At 33.1% G+C, this 21,382-nt stretch overlaps 1 protein-coding gene across 1 annotated transcript; it reads left to right on the forward strand.

The window, feature by feature from the left end:
- Positions 1-5,033: 5,033 nt before the first annotated feature.
- Positions 5,034-19,469, forward strand: LOC101506175 (uncharacterized). Its single transcript, XM_004514843.3, has 16 exons — positions 5,034-5,374; positions 5,464-5,562; positions 6,165-6,256; positions 6,901-7,001; positions 9,325-9,415; positions 9,772-9,830; positions 9,956-10,076; positions 11,886-11,954; positions 14,379-14,431; positions 14,533-14,641; positions 15,562-15,732; positions 15,811-15,969; positions 17,330-17,422; positions 17,540-17,725; positions 18,209-18,399; positions 18,615-19,469. Exons 1-16 carry the CDS (start codon positions 5,242-5,244, stop codon positions 18,970-18,972), a joined length of 2,085 nt encoding a protein of 694 aa, XP_004514900.1. The 5' UTR covers positions 5,034-5,241; the 3' UTR covers positions 18,973-19,469.
- The last annotated feature ends 1,913 nt before the right edge of the window (positions 19,470-21,382 follow it).

Consider the following 21,382-nt stretch of genomic DNA (forward strand, 5'->3'; position numbering starts at 1 on the left):
ACAACACTAATATCCTAAAAAAATAATTTAATAAACACTAATAAATTTTACTTGTACCCAATGATTTTCATTGGTGAATCCAATTGCTAGTAAAGAATCTTTTGATGGTACTTTGTTTAGCAGAAAGAATGTCATATTCAGATTACGAGACAACGACACCAATATGACATTATATAGTGTTGCTATCACGTAACTCAAGTCTGGTATAAACATCCACTTATCTTTTCCTTGAGCACCCAATCCTGATATTTTCAATGAGTTTCGCACTGATTCAACATTGTCATAAAAAACATTGGAATAAAGATCTTGATGTAGACGAATCTATTTATCCAATTGTGATCGAACTAAAGGCCAAAATTCTTCTGTCCAACCTAACAAAGCTGCAATTGTGCGAAACTCACAATTTCCATCAGACACAACATCTATTATCTCCTTAATATACAAATGTATAAAAGTAGGAAAATGTAAGTCAAATGGTTGCCTTGTAAAATGTTGTGATGATTGATTTGTAGAATGTTGAGATGATTGCCTTGCAGAACATTGAGATGGTTGCTTTGCAGATTCTTGAGAGACATCAATATACTCCCAATATGAAGGATCACGAGGAGTATCAAATTCTTTTTTCTTTTTACTAGCTCCCTTGGTTCTCACCTTCTCCATTGGTGCAAGTATTGATGTTGTATGTGGAAATACAACTTCACATACATTTGCCCTGAATATCCTTTGACTTGCAATATCGTGTTTCTTCATGTATGCTTTCATTGCTTCTAACTCTTCTGAAAAATCATAATATGATAAAGACTCTTCATCCTCCAATTCATGCTCAATGCTTAACTTTCTCCAAAAAACATGAATGCTATCTAAAGGGATAACATTACCAGATATCTGCAACTTTGCCAACTCACAAGCACATGGTAATCCATGAGTTGTTCTGATTGATCAACCACATTTTGTTTTGTTAGTATCTACAATATTCACCCTCTGCAACTGTTTGTCAATTTTTTTTAAAACATTTCCTTGATACACAGTGATGTAGACTTTGAAAAAATGGTGAATTATACATGTGCTCAACATCCATGATGAAAAGAAGATTGAATGATACATACTTGGTTCTTCAACATCATATTCACATCATCCCAACTTTTACACAAATCACCAAAACTAGTTTGCAACATGTTTTTCAATCTCCAATGAGCAGACTTAACTCTACAAATAAATTAAATAATACAAATTAAAATAAATCAATAAACTAGTAAATCATATTTTCTAAAACAAAACAAATCAAAACAAATCATAACACAAATTTAAAAATACTTGTTAGATGTTGTGTTCCCCAAATGCATCAATCTATTGGTCCAAACCTTGACAAATCTTTCTTTGTAAGGTGTTAACCATTAATCTTTCACATAATCAACCAAAAGAATAAGATCGGCACACACTAGCTCAAAGTGATGCAAGTAATGATCATAATCCTCCACACTAGTCGAATATACAATTTTTTCCATAAATCCATTACTTCTTCTTGTCTATCCTTTTTCACATATTGTTTGCATCTTGCCCCAACATTTTTTTCAATATGAAAACGACATAGCAAATGTATGTTGAGACAAAATCTCAATTTAATGTTTTGATGAAAACAAACAAAAAGTTAATTGAGAATTCTAATTATGATTCTAAGTGTTTTGATATTTAACATGTGTTTTTTAGTATGTTAAAACAAGATAGGTATCAAATATCACAAATCAGATCAAAGAAAGTAGTTCTGGAAAATGAAGATTGATTCTGGAAAACGAAGATTGATCTTAAAGCTATTCAGGAAAACGAAGATTGATCTTGACCTTCTGCTGAGAAACGAAGAACGATCTTCGTTTATGGCATAAACAAGGATAATCAGTTTCCTTGTAAAAAGATCAATCCTGGAAACATCATTCATCTTATATTCTCATATAGAATCAGCAAAGGATCAATCTGAGTCACATTTGTTCCAGAATTTGAAGAATCAAAGACATTCTTCAATAAAGGCATAATACAAGATCATTCTTCAAATGAGGCAAGTGCAAGTACAAAGCTACAAGTTGTAAAGAACACTACTGATTGTACTTTTCTAAACCTGCACACGTGATTGAAAAGCATGCACTCAAATCAGACATCTGACACAATCACAAAGTACAAGTTAGTTTATCACAAACAAATTCGAAGATCAATCCTGGTTCTCAAGATCGATCTTGGATGCAGCTGTGATTACTCTTGCTTTATGACAAACTTTATCCAACAGCTTTTTCATGACAGATGGCCTTATTTCAACGGCCATATGAGCTGTCCCAAGCTCTCTTGAAGTCTATAAAAGCAGCTTCAAGATGAAGAACAATACACAACTCAAAGTGCCAAGAAAAGCATCAATCATTCAATCATACTTGAATGTCTCGATTTGTTCCAGAATTTGAAGAATCAAAGACATTCTTCAATAAAGGCATAATACAAGATCATTCTTCAAATGAGGCAAGTGCAAGTACAAAGCTACAAGTTGTAAAGAACACTACTGATTGTACTTTTCTAAACCTGCACACGTGATTGAAAAGCATGCACTCAAATCAGACATCTGACACAATCACAAAGTACAAGTTAGTTTATCACAAACAAATTCGAAGATCAATCCTGGTTCTCAAGATCGATCTTGGATGCAGCTGTGATTACTCTTGCTTTATGACAAACTTTATCCAACAGCTTTTTCATGACAGATGGCCTTATTTCAACGGCCATATGAGCTGTCCCAAGCTCTCTTGAAGTCTATAAAAGCAGCTTCAAGATGAAGAACAATACACAACTCAAAGTGCCAAGAAAAGCATCAATCATTCAATCATACTTGAATTTCTCTCACTCACATACATTGAATCAGTTCTGATTTTTCCCATTCGATTCCTAGAATCATTCTTGTGTTTTTCTCTGTCAAAGAATCAGATCTTAAACAAGAGTTGAGACATCTCAGATTCTAACAAAAAAACAATCTCATCATTATTGTAAAACTCAAACTATAAGAGTTTAGTATAGTTTGGGTAGATTGTAAGAAATCCTATCAAGGTTGATAGGTGACTTGATTGAACTCCTTTCTGGTTGGAAAGGTTTTAACTTTGTATCAGATCAAAGTTGATCTAAACTAGGTGTTGTAAAACCAAGAAGGTTCGTTTTAAACACTTAGTGGAAAACCTCACGATTGTGAGGACTGGACGTAACCCGGGTTGGGTGAACCAGGATATATCCTTGTGTGATCTCTCTATCTCTATCTCTATTTATTTTATGCATTACAATCAAAGTTTATATTGATAACATTGATATTGCTGTTTTTTACTAACCAATATCAATCTTCGGTATAACCAAGATCAATCTTGAGTTGAATTTTTAGTTTTAAACAAGAATATTTTAAAAGGGGCAATTATAATTCAAACCTCCATTCCTTATAATTGACATTTTTAACTTCAATGTTTTGAAGTAGGAAACACAACACTAATCGCATTCATCATGGCAAGATCTCTATCAGTCACAATAACTTTAGAAATTAAAGTATCAGATTTGAACAACTTTCAACCCTTTTCAAATGCCCAGATGAAGTTATCTTGTCGCTCCTGTTCCAAATAAACAAACCCAACCGAAAGTGTTAAACTAGTAGATGTGACACCGACAACTTCAAGTAATGGTAACCGATATCTATTTGTTTTGTATGTGCTATCACATATCAAAACAAAAGGAAACATGTTTAACAACTTTATACAATCAATATGCGTCCAAAATATATCTCTCAAAACATCTGAATTCTCCCATCTTCTTGTCCAATACACATAATTTTCTTGTTCTATTAACTTCAACAAATGCTGCATTTGTGTGTACAAACCTCTCAATGATGATCGATAAGTACTCCTTGCTTTATATATTTGACTTGGAATTGTGAGATTAACTTTTATTTCTCTCTTTCAAATGAATCTGGGTGCAAGCTTATACTTTGTCATATCATTGACAAATTTCCTCTCTTCTTCATTTAAACGTCCCAAATAAGAATGATCGGTTACAATATCAAGTAAATCATGATTGTGTGTTCCACAACGAACACTAATTTTCCATCTTTCACCGACACTTAACGGTATACATTTGAGAGTAAACGAACAATTTTCCTTATGAGAACAAGTTACTGTTTATTTTGATTTTGATTTATATCTTCCACCTCTTTCGCATCCCAAAATCAATTTGTCTTTTCTTCCCCTCTTTCCAGTTGCTTTATCTGATCCAATGGTAACAATTAAAATTTCATTTTGCCTTCCAATGGTTTTTGCCCATTCAAATATAGATTCTTGAGAAGGAAATAGTACCGCTATAATAAAAATTTGATCGGTGGTAGATTATAAGTAATAATAATACCTGATCGGTGATGAATTTTTCTGTAGAATCTATAACCGTCCTTGAAGCAAAAACATCAACTATACTTGTACCTAATTTATAAAATAGTAATAAATTTAAAATTAAAATAAAATTTAAAATTTCGAAAGGGGATTTGAACCCACTACTTTAGTTTATGATTATACTTTGGTTTGATTATTTCGAAAAAAAACATGTGTCGCTAATTGGTTTGATTATTTGAACCCACTACTTTAGTGTATGATTATAAACTTAAAATTTTAGAGTTCTTGCACTAATCTTAAAAAAAAAATTATTTTTTTTACTTTTTTAGCGTTCTTGATTTTTTTAAAAAATATTTCTAATACTATATAACACCACTGTTGTATTTCTTTATTTCAGTAAAAATTGGAGAAACTGTGTAAATTTTAATAGTTATAACATTCATTATATCATCTCAAATGAGATATAGTTGAAAAAGTGTTAGATTTATTTATTTTTAATTAAATTAAATAGGTGATTTTTTTTTACTCAAAATTAAATTGGGGATATAACTAGCAAAATGTTAGATTTATATTAAATTAAAATAATAGTATATAAAATATAAATATAAAATATATTTTTATATAAAACAAAAAGACTTAAACCATAAACCCTATTCTCTGTCTTGGTGTTGTGAATCAGTACCGACTTCGTGGTCGAGAGACGTTTCTGTTTCGTAGCCGCCCGCCACTGCCGTTGATTCTTCTCCGGCATCTCTTTATCCATATTCTTGCCGGTCACCACCTCGCCAAAAAATTGTCTTCGAACTAACAATCTCCCTCTCTATCTCTCTCTCGGTATTTAACAGAAGCAACAATGGCGACTCGTGATGGCGGTATCAAGTCGACATCTATAAATGGGGTAAAAATGTACACAATAGCATCACAACAACCCTCGCTTGCTTCCTGGCTTCCATCTAAGAAAGAAAAATCTCATCGAGCTGTCAAAAGTACTTCTCTTCACCTTTTTCCTTTCTGTTTCTGTTCTCGTTTTCTTTTCTATTATTCATTGTTTCTTTTGTTTTTTAATTTACGTTAGGTTATACACAAAACGTGCAATTGCTAGAAGACTTGAGGTTTACAACTGCAACAACGAAGATTAAGGCAACTCCTGATGGCGAGTTTATCATAGCTTCAGGTAGACTATTAATGATGATTAATTTGGCACAATGTTACTTGATTTTATCTAGATAGAAAAATTTAAATTGAAATGTTGATGTTTGATTTTTTAGTGGCCGGTCTTTATTATTAGAGACCACTACATTTGGTATCAACATTTAATGAAGATAATCAATCAACTTGTTTTAAATTGAATTTGCAACTGCCTTGTGATTTTTGATATTTCGACCAAATATGCTGTTGCAATTGTGGCTGCTGAGACATTCTAAACTTCAATTGCGTTCGTTGACTGTTTTCTAAAGCCTAGCTAGTCACCTGTCAAACAAGTCACAATGTGCAGAGAAAATCATGTTTTAGGTTTCCACAACAAGCAGGAAAACACAAACTAGAATTTCTAGAAATTTAATTTTGTTTGCAGTGACCAGTTTTGAATTCCTTTTTGGTCTTGAAAGAAAATTTTAGCGAGAATTTGTAACCGGTTAAATTAGAAAGTGACCAGTAATGTGTAGAAAAATATAGGAGGTTTGCCTCCCAATAAGAGGCACTTGTTAAGTATTTGTCTATTTGATGAAATCAAAGAGAATGTGATAAGTAAAGACACATATCAATTCAATATTGAAGGTATATATCCACCACAAGTAAAAGTGTACGAGGTCAGGGAGCTGGGATTAAAGTTTGAAAGACATTTGGATTCAGAGATCATTGATTTTCAGGTACTTTAGTTGGTATGCTATGGATGCAATTCTTACCAACTTTTCTTCATTTTCACCACTATTTCTTTTCTTTTTCTTCCATGTTTGATGCCAACCTTGCCACTTTCTGTCCCATTGATTGATATTTCTTTCTAATCCTCTGTAAGATTTTTTACTTTGACTATGAAGTTTGGTAATGTTCTTGTGCTTGTGGACATTTTGAATGTTTCCCTCTTAATAGTTAATATCTGTATTGCATTCCTTTCTATTGGACTCCTTTCTTGATGGTCAAGTGAAAAACTCTGCTTGTGTGGTAGTAACTTCTCATTGCGAGTCCTATAATGGTACTTCTATTTAGTTGTTTTTTTATAACTATAGTGCTACACCTTCTATTCAAAAGTTTGAATCATCTCTTGTTTTTAATTTCTAGGCAGACTTGTATTCTTGCAGTTTTCACATGTCCAATAAAATTATATTCTGATTGTTGTTGTGCTTCATTTCATTTCATTTCATTTCATTTCATTTATATCGATATTAATATAATATTAATATTTCATGCATGTTTGTAAGAAATTCCTTACGAACAAATTGGGTGGTTGACTTGAGTTTAACTATGTATATCTCAAATCTTCTGATTTGACAACTAAATACTTTTTCTGGTGTAGGTTTTAAGTGATGACTATTCAAAACTTGCATTTTTATGTGCTGACCGCTCTGTTAGTCTGCATGCAAAATATGGAAAGCACTACAGTTTGCGAATACCAAGGTTTCTTCTTTAGGCTTTATCTACATTGCTCTTGAAGTATATAGTTTGTTGTATACAAAAAAATAATTAATTATCACAATGACGTGTTTTGTAATTTGGAGAACAATAGTGATATTCTTTTTGTAATTTGGAATATCCAAGAAAGACACGTATAATAGCTTAAAATTATAGCTTGAAAATAAAATGGAAAGAAGAGCTTTATTGTCAAAAGAGGAAGAAGGCATATTGATTAATTGATTAATTTAAAAGAGGAAGAAAGCATATTGATTAATTTAAACAGGCCGCTAAGAAGTAAGAATGCATTAAGCCAAAAATAGACAAGCCTATTTGGATGAAATAACAGTGTTCGAGCAATTTAGGGTACACCTGCCATCTTCCTTTAGGTTGTTCCATTTTGTTAAGGTGTTTGTTGAAAAGTGGAATGTTTTATGATATCTTGCTAAAAATGGAAAGGGGAGATAGTAAAAGAAAAGGTTATCTTGTTGTGTCACTTCAAAGAACCTTAATTTTGTGCTAAGTTGAGTTTTAATTTCAGCATAAAAAAATTAAGATGGAAATCGGGAAGTATCTGAGTACATTATTTCATTGTGAATACCCGAGTACATCCTGAAAATTCATTAGTGAATGCGTTAAAATAGTTGAACCTAAAACATGATTTGAACGTCATATATATGAATGGATAGTAGAAAGAATTATCAATTCAACTTTCATAGTAGATCTAACATGTTTCCATAGTTGAGATGACTCGGTTTCTAGTGTTTATTTTTGGGAAGACATGGAAATACTCTTCTCAATTTTGACATCTTGGATTTGCTAAATATTGATGAAATAGAGTTGGAGTTTTTATGCAAAAGAATCACATAAGGGCCTGTTGGATGTAGTAAAGGCCACATGATTCATATTGGCTAAATTTTTTCTTGCTTTTAATTAATCCCTTATTAATTTAATATTTCTACTTGATTATCTCTCATTAAGGACTGCAATCTTTTTTCTGGCTTAACCCTTTTATTTCTTTGAGCTGTGTCTTTAGTCCTATTGTAACATAAATTAGGATAATTGAAGCTTATAGATAGATACTGTTCTCATTCTAAGCTCTAAATTCATTTGATGTGATAATTTTTTATACAAATACAAAGAGCTTTAAAGCCGTAATATCACTGAAATTTATCTGGATTGGTTATATACAACAACAACAACAACAACAACAATAACAATAATAATAATAATAATAATAATAATAATAATAATAATAATAATAATAATAATAATAATAATAATAATAATAATAATAATAATAAAGAGTTGTCATTTAGATGTTATATTTTTGTAATTGGTTGTGATTGTTCTTCTGATGTGCTTGTTGTATATAATAATATCTTCCCTTTGGACGATGATTTATTCTCCAGAATTATTCCATTATTGTGAATTTTTTTTATCCTTCTATGAAAGATTGGAAAGTTGTTAGAGTTAGAAGCTTGGTCTATTGGAAACTGCAAAGTATATGTTTTTTCTGCCGTATTTATACTTTGATGTTTTTGTTTTGATCATTGGAGTAGATATTAATACCTCATACAAGTTACTTTGATGGTTTTCATTCTATTGTGCTGCACTACTTGTTTATCAGTTGGAGTATATGTTTGTTCTGCCGTATTTATACTTTGATGTTTTTGTTTTGATCATTGGAGTAGATATTAATACCTCATACAAGTTACTTTGATGGTTTTCATTCTATTGTGCTGCACTACTTGTTTATCAGTTGGAGTATATGTTTGTTCTGCCGTATTTATACTTTGATGTTTTTGTTTTGATCATTGGAGTAGATATTAATACCTCATACAAGTTACTTTGATGGTTTTCATTCTATTGTGCTGCACTACTTGTTTATCAGTTGGAGTATATGTTTGTTCTGCCGTATTTATACTTTGATGTTTTTGTTTTGATCATTGGAGTAGATATTAATACCTCATACAAGTTACTTTGATGGTTTTCATTCTATTGTGCTGCACTACTTGTTTATCAGTTGGGAATTCCTTACCTTCAAAATTGCTCACATTATGGAGTAGTTACTAGTTTTGCTGCTTGCTTAAATTGCTCATTCAATAGAAATTATCATTCCATATGTTCAGACTTCAAAATAATTTGCTTTGTAATACTTGTCAATGCATTTCTTCATGTATTTCCAGATTTCTTATATAAGTAGCTGCTGCCTGCTGATTCTTTGGATAAACATGCATGTTACTTCACCCAACCTTGATATATTCAGATTACTTAGGGGTCAACTTTTACAAGTGTGATAACTATATTTGATGTTCTATTATGACAGGATGGGAAGGGATATTACTTATGATGAGTGGTCTTGTGACTTGCTTTGTGCTGCCTCTTCCCCCGATCTGTACAGAATTAACCTAGAACAGGTGTTTAGATTTTTAACTTGCTTTTATTATAGCATCATCAGTAGTTCAGTACCATACAAATGTCTTTTCAGATTGGTTGAATTTTGCGAAAAAGAAATTATTAAAAATGGAAAGCTGTTGTATAATTATACTTAATAAGATATTCCATGTTTAAATGATCTTTTAATTATTTTCATTGGTCATTTGGAATATACCTTTACTAAGTTTTTTCGATTGGGTCTTGACATTCCATATCTGCTATAAGGTATAAACATGACAACTTCTGTTGTCTGTCTTGTAATTTGCATCTTTCTTTGATAAAACAAAACATATTGGATTTTTCATGTCAGTATTTACCTGCTTTTCTTACTTGGCAGGGACGATTTCTCTCCTCCCTTAGCACACAATCCCCTGCGCTGAATGTAGTTTGTCGTAGGTAAGTAGTAGTGCACTTATGTACCAACTTACACCCTGCTTTATTTTCTTCATTTATAATTGCTTTGCATATTTCTTTACGTACCCTGTATTGAATAAGTGGAATGCATCTTACCTGAATTTTAGCAAGCTTCATGGGTTAGTTGCCTGTGGTGGTGAAGATGGTGCTTTGGAATGCTTTGACATGCGTGTGAGATCTTCAGTTGGTAGAATTGATGCTGTCGGACCTAGTGGTGATGTTGACCAGGTAGCATTTATTCTTTTTCAGAAAGCCTATTATGACGCCTAAGTTGTCAATTCCAAATAGCAGAGCAGCCGGCTCTAAAACTAGGATAGTGGAATTAGTGTGTAGTGTGATGGCCACTATAATAATAATTTTAAATTTGCATTTAATTAATTAATACTATATATTGATAAAACAAAATTTATACTATATATACACTAAATAAGTTATGTTAAATTATTTATTTTAAGTAGTATATACTATGTATACATGTAAATAGATTCCTTTTCTGTTTCATTTAACCATCTATAGATTTTCTGTAGTTGTAGATTTTAATATTCAGATTGTAAATTTCTTTAAATATAAATATGTTAACCTTATCGATTCTAACAACCAAAATCTCACTAGACATTATTATTATTAGCATTATTATTCTGATATGCGCGCAATTGCGGAATTGCGTTGCGGCGGCAGCCATCTCCGCAGTGCCCTCACCGTGAAACCGCCGTCACCCGTTGCGGCAAACGCGGTTGCGAATAGCGCTCAAACGCATCGACGCGTTGCGCATGACCTGGGTCCATGACCTGCTACTCTGTTTTTTTAGGGTTTGTTAATTTTTTTTAATTTCATTAAGGGTATTTGAGTCTTTTTGCACTAAAAATCCTATTATTTTATTATTTATTGACCTTTCTCCTCCTTCAAATTATTATTTTAAATCCCAAACATAACTGATGTGACCGTTCCTCTGTTTTCTTCTTTGTTAATATACTTCTATTTTCTTCTTTGTTCATATACTTCTATTTTTTGCCATTTTGGTTATGAAATATGAAGCACTATGATTACCCCTTTATTTGTGTATTTTATTTTTGCTATTTTTTAGTATGTTTGTCTACTGTTTGTGTTTTATGTTTAGTCTATATACTGCTTTTGGTCTTCATAATAGTGCTCATCCCGCTATCCTATTTTTGGGGTTGGGTGCTCCGCCCCGCTATCCGTGATTGACAACATACTACAGCTATGGTACTGGGTTTGGGAGGGGGGTGAGTTGTAAGTTTCCCTTCTGTTGCCCAAGATGACGCCCCACTTACACTCTTTTGTACTTTCCAAGGAATTGGGTTTGATGTTTTCCATCCTTGTTTGACTTTTCAATGCTCTGTTTTGTCATATATTATTGATAAGTCTTTTCTTTCATTAGTAATCCCTCCACCTCTCTTGTCTTTCCCTTTTCTTTCACTTATCCAAAGGCTTTTCTCTCGCTTATTCTGAGCGAAACCCCCCCATTGTGGTTGTCTGCTGGTGTTTCTTAAGACCATCTACTGCATGAAATACCAACATGCCCTTGTCATCCTATGAAACAGCTACTATATTTTAAAGGTGTTTTAGGATTTTCAAGCTGCCTTCATTTTTGCAGCCACTGTGCACCACTCCATACATAAATGCGCCTCAAATCTGATGCATGGCCCCCACTTTTTTATGGTTGCACCCTTAATAAGCGACACACCAATGAGTCCTATCGCGGTGAGCCACTGCTCCGCTGCAAATGCAGTGCGATCTGGCCGTTTGATAACCTAGTTTAAGGCATTAGAATGTAGAGAATATATGATACTGATTTTTTAATCTGGAAGTGCTGAAACTGTATAAGGAAAATATGATGGATCACATTCTTGTGTAAGTGAATGTTGGCCATTTATGTGCTATTAGAAATTTCCTATTGGCTGGAAACATCTATCTTTCCTTTGTTTACATTTCATAATCGGATCAAAGTTTAAAAATTTATTTGTAAATTTTGTTTTGTAATTGCCATATTTATCGTTTAGCTTTCTATTTTTGTAGGAGGTCACTGCACTTGAGTTTGACGTTGATGGTGGCTTCTTAATGGCTGTTGGAAGTAGTGCAGGAAAGGTACAGTGCTATTTTTTGTTCCAGTATATTATAATTCAATAGCCAAATGAAATTAAAATGGTTGCTAGCCTGTCAAACTAGATTAGTTAATGGGGTAGTTGAGACTATCGTGTATAAATAGGGAGGTTTTGAATAAAGCCATAGTCCCAGAGGGTTCTTTGGACTCACATGGTACTATAGAAGATTTATTTGTGATTAAGGTAAATTTCTAGACCTTCAACAAATTTGTTAAAAAAGGGGAATTTCATGTGAAGTCAAGCTAGTTTGGAAATTCTCAGGGCATTGCAACAAGTAGTCACACCAACACTTGTGTTGACTATGCTAAAACTTCACTCTACCATTTTCAATTGAATGTGATGCTTATGGCAGTGTCATAGGAGCGGTGCTGTCTCAAAATAACAGACTAGTAATTTATTTCACCGATGCCCTAGTGATTAATCTCTCTTCAAATCTGTATATGAAAAGGAATTGATGGCCTTGGTCTTTTTTGCTACATTGAAAATGAATTGATATTTGGGTCTATATTGATAAAAAAAAGCTCGAGATATTTATTAGACCAGATAATCACAGTATAAACCACCAAATTGGGACCTAAAATTGTGAGTGTTAGACAATTTGGTACCTCAAATTTCTGAAATAACAAGTTCCTCCCTCAAATTGAATCATGTTGGTCAAAATGCCGTCCCGTCAAGTAGCTCTGATAGGAGTGCTGAGGTGTCACTTTAAATGACACGGTGGCAATCAAGGTTATCAAATTTGAGATCTGACCAAAGATCTTTGTGATATAGAAAAAGCGTAGATCGTGGATTGTAACACAGATCTCACAAAATAGACAAAATTAAACCATAAAATTAAGAAAAATAACGTTAACCTAAATTTTTTAATTGATTCAATAAAAAGTCACAAGTTGAAACACAAAAGGCTATTACCGTTGTTTCAAATAAAAACACAAAACCTATCACCATCATCTAAAAACATTTAAGCTTTAATTTAACAATTCATCCAAGGCGTTGTGATCAAAACCAACATCTTCCATACTTCAGCTCCTTCTCCATCAAATTTATCATCAAGGTTGTGAATCTCCAAATCATCTTGAGGACAAAATCTTCAACTCCATTCCTCCTTCATTTTGATTGTCAAATTCCAAATTTTCATTTTCTATTGTGAAATGTAAAATGTCATTTGCAGATGAACCTTCATTATTATCTACAAATTACAATCCATTCATCATCAGATTCAAGATCATCAAGGTTATGTTCTATCATATTTCTAGTTTGCTTCTTAGCTAATTTTGAATTTCCCATCACAAATAGAACATCATTTATTGTCTTTTGCTTCAAATGAATTCTCCTCGTCGTGTGAACCTAATAGATACAAACTCCATTAGTATATAGCAAGTTGTAGATAATTTTCAAAGTGAAATTTTAAAGCAATTTTTACCATCTCAAAAGTGCTCTAGTTTCATTCACATCTGGATGAACTGCAAGTTAAGCTTAACACACGAATTGCAAAAGATTGAAGTTTTGGATGCTCATCCCCATGTGATTCCCACCATTGTGATGGAGGTTTGGTTTTAAGTGCAACCTTTGCTATCGGACTACCAAAAACTTTGATTGTGTCTTGAAATCTTCCAGTTGAGCATCAATCTTGCAAATTTCTTCAACGTCTCACACCATCTTTTGTAAGCAGTCATAACCTTGTTATTAGACCAGATAATCACAGTATAAACCACCAAATTTCTTCAACGTCTCACACCATCTTTTGTAATTCCTGATTTTGGGGCTTTCTGACTTTTTGTTTTTGTTTGTTCTAAATCAGGCCCACAGATGTGAGCTCTGATACCAACTTGAAAAGGAGAAAGAATTAATCTGAATTGTGTGGGAGACTAAACCCTCATCCTTATGTATTGATAATCAAACGTTACAATCAAGATTCCTAAATTATAGGGATAAGAATAAGAGCTAATATCATAAAGATGTAAACAAAATATCTAATTCTACATAATAGGAACAAAGGAAAACTAAAACAGGGCAATATCTCAACATTATCAATAAATCTACGGGTGAATAATCCCATATCCCTAATCTTGAAGGTTAGGAATTGTTAGTTCGTAACACTGATATTAGGCCTAATGTTAGTTGAGTTTCAAAGAGGGAACCCACAAAGTCATCGATGATAAGCTGTTACATGACCCCTAGATTCATAATTTTTTGTTTGGAAGTGATGAGGACTTGCAGTCTTTGCCAAATAATGGATAGGACAAATTCTCGTGGCAGGATAGAAGATGGAAAAGTTTTCTCTATTTTTTCTAGTTTCTATTGTAATTGTCGTGGGATCACTATGACACTAGTTAAACTTAAATTCCATGTGTGTAGTTTTCCATTTCAAAACGAATATTATTTACATTTAATTATGCTTATGCAGGTTCTCATCTATGACTTGCGCTCATCACGTCCTGTGAGAATACAGGATCATATGTAAGATGGCATCCATGATTTAGAGAGCTGTTTGTAATTTATTTGTACTTGCAACATATATATTTATATATTAACGGTTCAATGGTTAAAAATTGTCATAGGTATGGGAGTTCCATATTGGACATTAAGTGGCATCGTACTATGAACTTTGAACGAGCAATGCTGATTACTAGTGATAATCACGTCGTTAGGATATGGGATCCTGACACGGTAGGTCAATTAGTTCCTGCTCTCATTATTTCTGATCATCTTTATTTTCTTTAAGTTTGCATGTTCTAGTGTCTATTTTTATTAGTCATGTTGATCCTGACACGGTAGTCATGTTTACAAGTAATGCTGAATGACATGATTAATTTCAAGCATTCCATTAGTGAAAAACCCAGAGATTTAAATATGAGGGAAGCATTCCAGCAAGCCCATTTTGTGCGAAATGAGAAGGAGAATTAGGATAGACACTAATTCTTGAGCTAACGTTTTGTTTTGACCATGTGCTCGATCATTAAAATGGGATCTTTTTATGAGAAAATGGGACAACACTATGAAAAAAAGAGAGGCTAAAACAGATACATGACCCACCTTATAAGGATACATTTTTTTTTTTGTAAAATAAAATGATAGGGAAATATTGAAAATAATATATTAAATGAAAATATTAGCTGTGTAACAACTTATAGCCAACATAAATTATATTATATAATTATATACTAATATTATAAATTTTGGTAGGATCTTTCGATCCTTATTGTGATTCTATGTCTTACAATCTTGCCACCGCATTTTCGTTCCTAGGTGGGATCTTGGTCTTGCCAACTATGGTTACATATAATGTTAGGGATCCAATCCAAATTCCTAAAAAATTTGTAGCCACTCTAACCATATAACCGCCGAGAAGTTAAATTTGACTGCTGAACAGAAGCTAAGTGCTAGTTGAGTGAGTTATTATCATATAAGTTAATACAAAAGTCCTTTCTGGAAGATTAAAATAGTGATACTCAATTTAGTACCTTTGTTTTGTGGTTTGCTTGCAATTGCTACCACATTTTTTATGTTTAGATGGGCTTGGAATGCTTTCCTAAACGTTATAGCAGCATTTATATTGTGCGTTCATCGGGATTGTAATTTGTTTTCAGGGAGAAGGTTTGACCAGCATTGAACCGACAACAGGAACAATAAATGATGTGTGTACATTTCCTGGTAGTGGTTTGATTTTGCTGGCCTTGGACTGTAGCCAAATACCATCTTATTTCATACCATCCCTTGGACCTGCTCCTAAGTGGTGTTCTTCTCTAGAAAATTTCACGGTATGTTCTTAATTACTGAAGTATTAGTATTACATTGCTTAATCTCTCTTTTGTTTGACATAAGAACTATTTTTACAGGAGGAGCTAGAGATGGGAGGACAAACGACTATTTATGATCATTACAAATTTTTGACAAAGGAGGAGCTTGACAGGTTAAATTTGACCCACCTGATTGGCACCAATGTACTTAGAGCCTACATGCACGGCTTCTTTATTCATTATGCGTTATACAAAAAGGTGGGTTGTCTTGACATATTTTCTTATCCATTTAGATAAATTTCATGAGTTACAAATGCTGAGATTTTTTCGTTCTATTTTGTTTTTAATTTTTTTTTTCAAAGAGCATCCTCAGTCTTACATCAAATTTTTGTATGATATTAAGTTGATAAAAAAAAATATGTTGGATTGACATCTGCATAGAAACATGAGCAAGGTTCATGTAGTCATGTCATGCAATGTGGTTGATGAATTGTACTACCTCCGTCCCTATATATAAGGCCCTATTGACTAAATCACGAAAATTAAGAAAGTTGATTGTAGTATTAAATTTGTTGGTAATTTGAATTGTTTTACTAGTTTACCCTTGAAGAAAGAGACTTAGTTTTATGATTTTATTGTAGTATTTATTACAAATTGTTGAAAAAAATGTTTCATAATTAATTAGGGGCAAGTTTGTAAAGAAATAATTAATGTAGTTGAAAAGTGAAAGGGTCTTGTAAAAAAGGACAAGGAAAAATCACAAGAGGGTCCTTTATTTAGGGGCGGAGGTAGAACCATTTAATAGCATTGAGGAAAGTTGAGAGTTTGAAAAGAAAACAGATTGGCTGATAATATTTCATGCAATGGTGGAGTCAAGCCCACTAGGCTCCTTTTTGATATCCACCTTTGGATTTTCCTCATTTTTCATGATTCTATTTTAAGAAATTATATGAACCACACTGGAAACCTGCCTAGACCTTCCCCTGAAATCCTATAGAAATTGATGTTAATTTTCTTGACAGTGGGTCCCGCATACTAACATCCCCTTGGATTATTTTACAGTTTTTCCTATTTTGTTAAAAAATATTTGATCAAGCAGGTTTATTGCTTTGTGCAAGTTAACATCTAAAATTGAATTCACCAACCCTATCCATCACCATAAGATGAAGGACTTGTACTTTTCCGTTGGCATTGTTGAGTAATAAGTGAAGTTGGTCTGGACGCCTAGATTGCATCCTCGAGTGTTGATCACATCACAAGTTTTCTGCCCGTTTTTTCTAACGTAGGATCAGTTAGTTTAATTTGTTGGTTTATTTATTTTATTTCTGTCTGTTTTATATAGACTTTAAAGTGTTTTATTATGATATCAAATGACTATATTTGGGAAGTGAAATATTGGGCTAGTAAATAGTGTGCTATAGTAACAAAATTGGAGAGAGGACTAGATAGTTTTTTCTCTGTCTTCATTGTGTTTTTTGCTGTTTGAGGATATCAGATCCACTGCATTGTTATCTATTGTATCTTGCTTGATTAAGATAATGCACAATGGTTGTTTCTTAGATATTGCCGGACCTAGATTCTGCTTTCGTTCTCTTATATGACGTATTAATTCTTGCAGGCAAAAGCGTTGGCAGATCCTTTTGAATTTGAAGCTTATTTTGAACAGAACAAGCGAGAAAAATTAGAAGCTGAACGGGCCTCAAGAATTACGGTTGACTGCTTTACTGAGCATTTTAGTTTTTTATTCATATTTTGTATCGTTAAGGGTGTTAGTGGTTGATGATGTGAATATTAATCCATTGCAATGCATCAATCATTTTTGTTGCAGATCAAGAGAAAATTACCCAAAGTTAATCGGGACCTTGCAGCTCGCCTCCTTAAAGATGAAGATGTTGAAAATGAAAAGAGAGATGCTGCTGAAGATGAAGAAACTAAAAAGGCATCCAATAAAAAGAAAGGGCTTAGCATGCAAGATCTTCAAGATGAGAGATTTAAAGCTATATTTACAAATGAGGTAATTTGATCTGTAATAAGTTAGACGTTTTAGTATTTTTAATGACTTTATATGCTCTCTCCTCTGCCCTTGTCTGTCCTGAGAAGTAAAGGCTCAAACCACTGCATTTTAACACTGCAACTTCCCACCTTTTTCCAACAGGCTGGATGGTATTTAATTTAAATCTCATGTAGTCCCAACCCCATTAGTGATCTATTGAATTTTTGGCATACATTTTTTCAATAGACAAATGTTGGAATTTTTGGCGTACATAAAATATCATGTTTTGCACAGATTGATTTTCCACAATTTCATTTTATGTTTCATACGGATGATTGATGTGAACTTATGCTTCTAATAGTATTTGCTACAGAAATTTCAGATTTAACTGCAACATAAAAATATTTGAATGCAATGCTATATTTTGGGGTGTTGCTATGAGTGCTTTGTCTTTTAATGAGAAACGTTTCTTTCTGACAATCATTACTTCTTATTTGGCTTCAGGATTTTGAGATTAAGGAGTCCTCCGAAGAATATTTAGCTTTGCATCCCATGGGTGCTAAGAAGCAAACATCCTTGTTAAAGGAACATTTTGAACCTGTCATGTCTGATGACGATCTAAGTCTAGGTGAAGATGGTGCATCATCAGAAGATGAGCGTACAGATAAAATGAATCAGAAAACTCGAGTTCCAAGGTTAGAATCTGTTACCAATTTGATTGGTTCCTTATGTTTTATGGTGTACATAAGTGGGAAGATTCATCATATTTTTAGGTTCAATTTAATATAATTTCTGTAACTAAGAAAGTAAGTAGATTATTTTCTGCATGTTTATGAAATAATTTAGAGTTTCTAACTTTAGTTCTTTGTATATTGATTTGTAATTTCTGGAACATTTTCACATGATATAGGATGTACGAAATTAAGAATGAGCAGCATGCAGAGGCATTCTGGAGCCGAAAATCACTTGCAGCAGAGGAATCACTTCCTATGGGAGATAGAGTGGCAGCTCTAAAAGATGACCAAAAAATCTCTCATATTCCACGTGGTGTTAAACTGGGTCCTGGAGGATCACGAGAAATAACATTCACCTCGAGAAGCAAAGCAACCTACAAGGATGATGATGATGATAAAGATGCGGGACCCCAGAAAAAGAGGGGAGTTCAATCTTTGGGGCTCAAATCCCACGGATCAGGGTTTAATGGCCGTGGTCGTGGACGTGGCCGTGGGAGAGGGAACCGTGGGAATGGCAGAAGAGGACGTCGATAATAACCTGAAACACAAATGTAAATGGCATTTGGTTTCCCGGCAAAAGTTGGCAAAAGTTCACTTTTCTCTGCATTTACGGTGCTGTGGGTTCCAGGCAAAAGTTGGCGTGGTTGCAGAGCTGCATTACCTCTAATGCACCATATATCCTTTTTCTTCCTGACACAAGCCTATCATCCTAATAGTTACATAGTTACAATGTTTTCTTCCCCCTTTATTTTGGATGCTCTGAAGATAAGTTAGTTTGCTGTGAACCTCACCCGACTTTTAACATTGTTAAGGGAAAAGGGGGAGGTTTGAGTCATATCACATCACATGTTAAACATAGTATAGTATTGTACCGAGCATGTAGTCTAAATATTGTCTATGAATTGTCCATTTTGGATAAATTTTATCCCTTAATCTGTCTGTTGACTCATTAAGGAAAATCCCCATCAATTTCTACCTTTTTATCAATTTCTACTTAAATTGAGAAAGAAATGACGTTCAACTTTGGAAGATATCCTGCTGGTTTGCTTTGTTTATATATTGTCTGCATGTATTCGATTAAATTTGTTTGAAACTGCAATGTCAATCAAGGCCAGTGCCTCACCTCTTGTAAACAAATGTATTTGAACTCGACTGGATTGGGCAAGTAAATTTGGCCGCGTAGATTCGTTATCTAGAAGTATAGAACCACTACACTTAATGTTTCACCGGAGCCCAACCTTTCTTCTCTTGGAAATAATATTGTTAAATCGACACCAATCACAACCCTGCATTGTAGCGGTAATGTCATGCTAATCATTCTTGACATCGTTTAACACTAGTGTGATTGAACCTAATCACTAGAAATCATTGCAACTCCCAAATTTGTATTTGTAAGAATCACAATCTAAAACACAACATGCATAAGAGAAAATTACATAAAGTTACTATCCTAAGCATGTGATCATCAACATTCTAATTGTTAGTTAATAACATCAAGATGCAAAGCTATGACCACTCATCATATCTCAACTTGATCAACCACAACATATATTTGTTATTGGATAAGATTCAACACGAGCAATATTATAACACTTATCATCAAACGATACAATGCTGACTCTACTACATCGTAGTTCGATATCCCATGGAACATTGAATTGATATGAGTAGGAGTGCACCTATCTCTTTACTAACGAAAGTGCACCAATCCATGCTTCAACCATGATCTGCCTTTACGTAAAATCTCTTAATGTTCTACTCAAAGTCATCAACAATCGTTCGTCTTGTCTAATTCTCTCAAGGTTAAGCCTTCGACCTATCCAATTAATGACGAAACATTTCCATGTAGGATAAACAATCATCAACACTCAGGGAATCTAAATCTAGAATCGATCTAGCGATTCCTCGCCCAAATATGTGATTTAGGATACTTTCTATAGAGATTTGTGAAGAGAAAACAAAATGATTGAATATCCATGATATTGTTTCATTATTGAAAGTTAATTTTTCCAATTTGTGATATTATTTCAATGTGGCAGCTTCTACCGGTGCTTTTGCTTGAACGGATAACTTTCACGGGTGGTTTTACTTTTAAGTTTATCTCTAACATAATCATCACAGTAACCTACTAATTTATACTCAAGAAATTTATAATAAAACAAACCAACGTTAATAGTTCCTGATAAATATCTAAAGGTTCTTTTTACAATTGTCAAGTGATATTTTTTAGGGTCACACTGGAAACGAGAACATAAACATACTTTGAAGAAAATATGACGTCTAGATATAGTCATATAAAGGAGTGAACCAATTATTCATCTATATATGTTTTGGTTTACCTTTTTTACTTGTGTTATATTTGCCGAATGAACAAGTTGAATGCATGAAGATGAATATAGGTTTACAGTCATTCATCTTAAACTTCATGAGAAGTTCTTTTGTATATTTAGTTTGATTAATGTAGATACTTTATGAGTTTTATTGAATTTGTATTTCAAGGAAAATGGTTAGCTCTCCCATCATGCTCATCTCAAATTTATTCTGCATCATCTTAAAAAATTCTCGACAAAGCTTTGCATGAGTAGAACCAAAAGCCTATGTCATCTACACATATTTGGACAATGAGAAGATCATTTTTAAACGATTTTCTAAATAAAGTAATGTCCATCTAACCCTTTATAAAAATATTTTTCAAAACAAAGTTGCTAAGTCTGTCATACCAAGTTCTAGGAGTTTGTTTAAGACCATACAAAGATTTCTTATGTTTAAGAACATGTTCTAAAAATTCACAGTCTTCAAAAACCAAGAGGTTGTTTTATATACACTTCATTTACGTAACTATTTAAGAATGCACTTTTCACATCCATTTAATAGAGAATAAAATTATTAGTAACAACAAATCAAAGTAAAATCCTAATTGCCTCTAACTTTGTACCAAATATTT

Source organism: Cicer arietinum, chromosome 4 (genome assembly GCF_000331145.2).
Source record: "Cicer arietinum cultivar CDC Frontier isolate Library 1 chromosome 4, Cicar.CDCFrontier_v2.0, whole genome shotgun sequence".
Lineage (NCBI taxonomy): Eukaryota > Viridiplantae > Streptophyta > Magnoliopsida > Fabales > Fabaceae > Cicer > Cicer arietinum.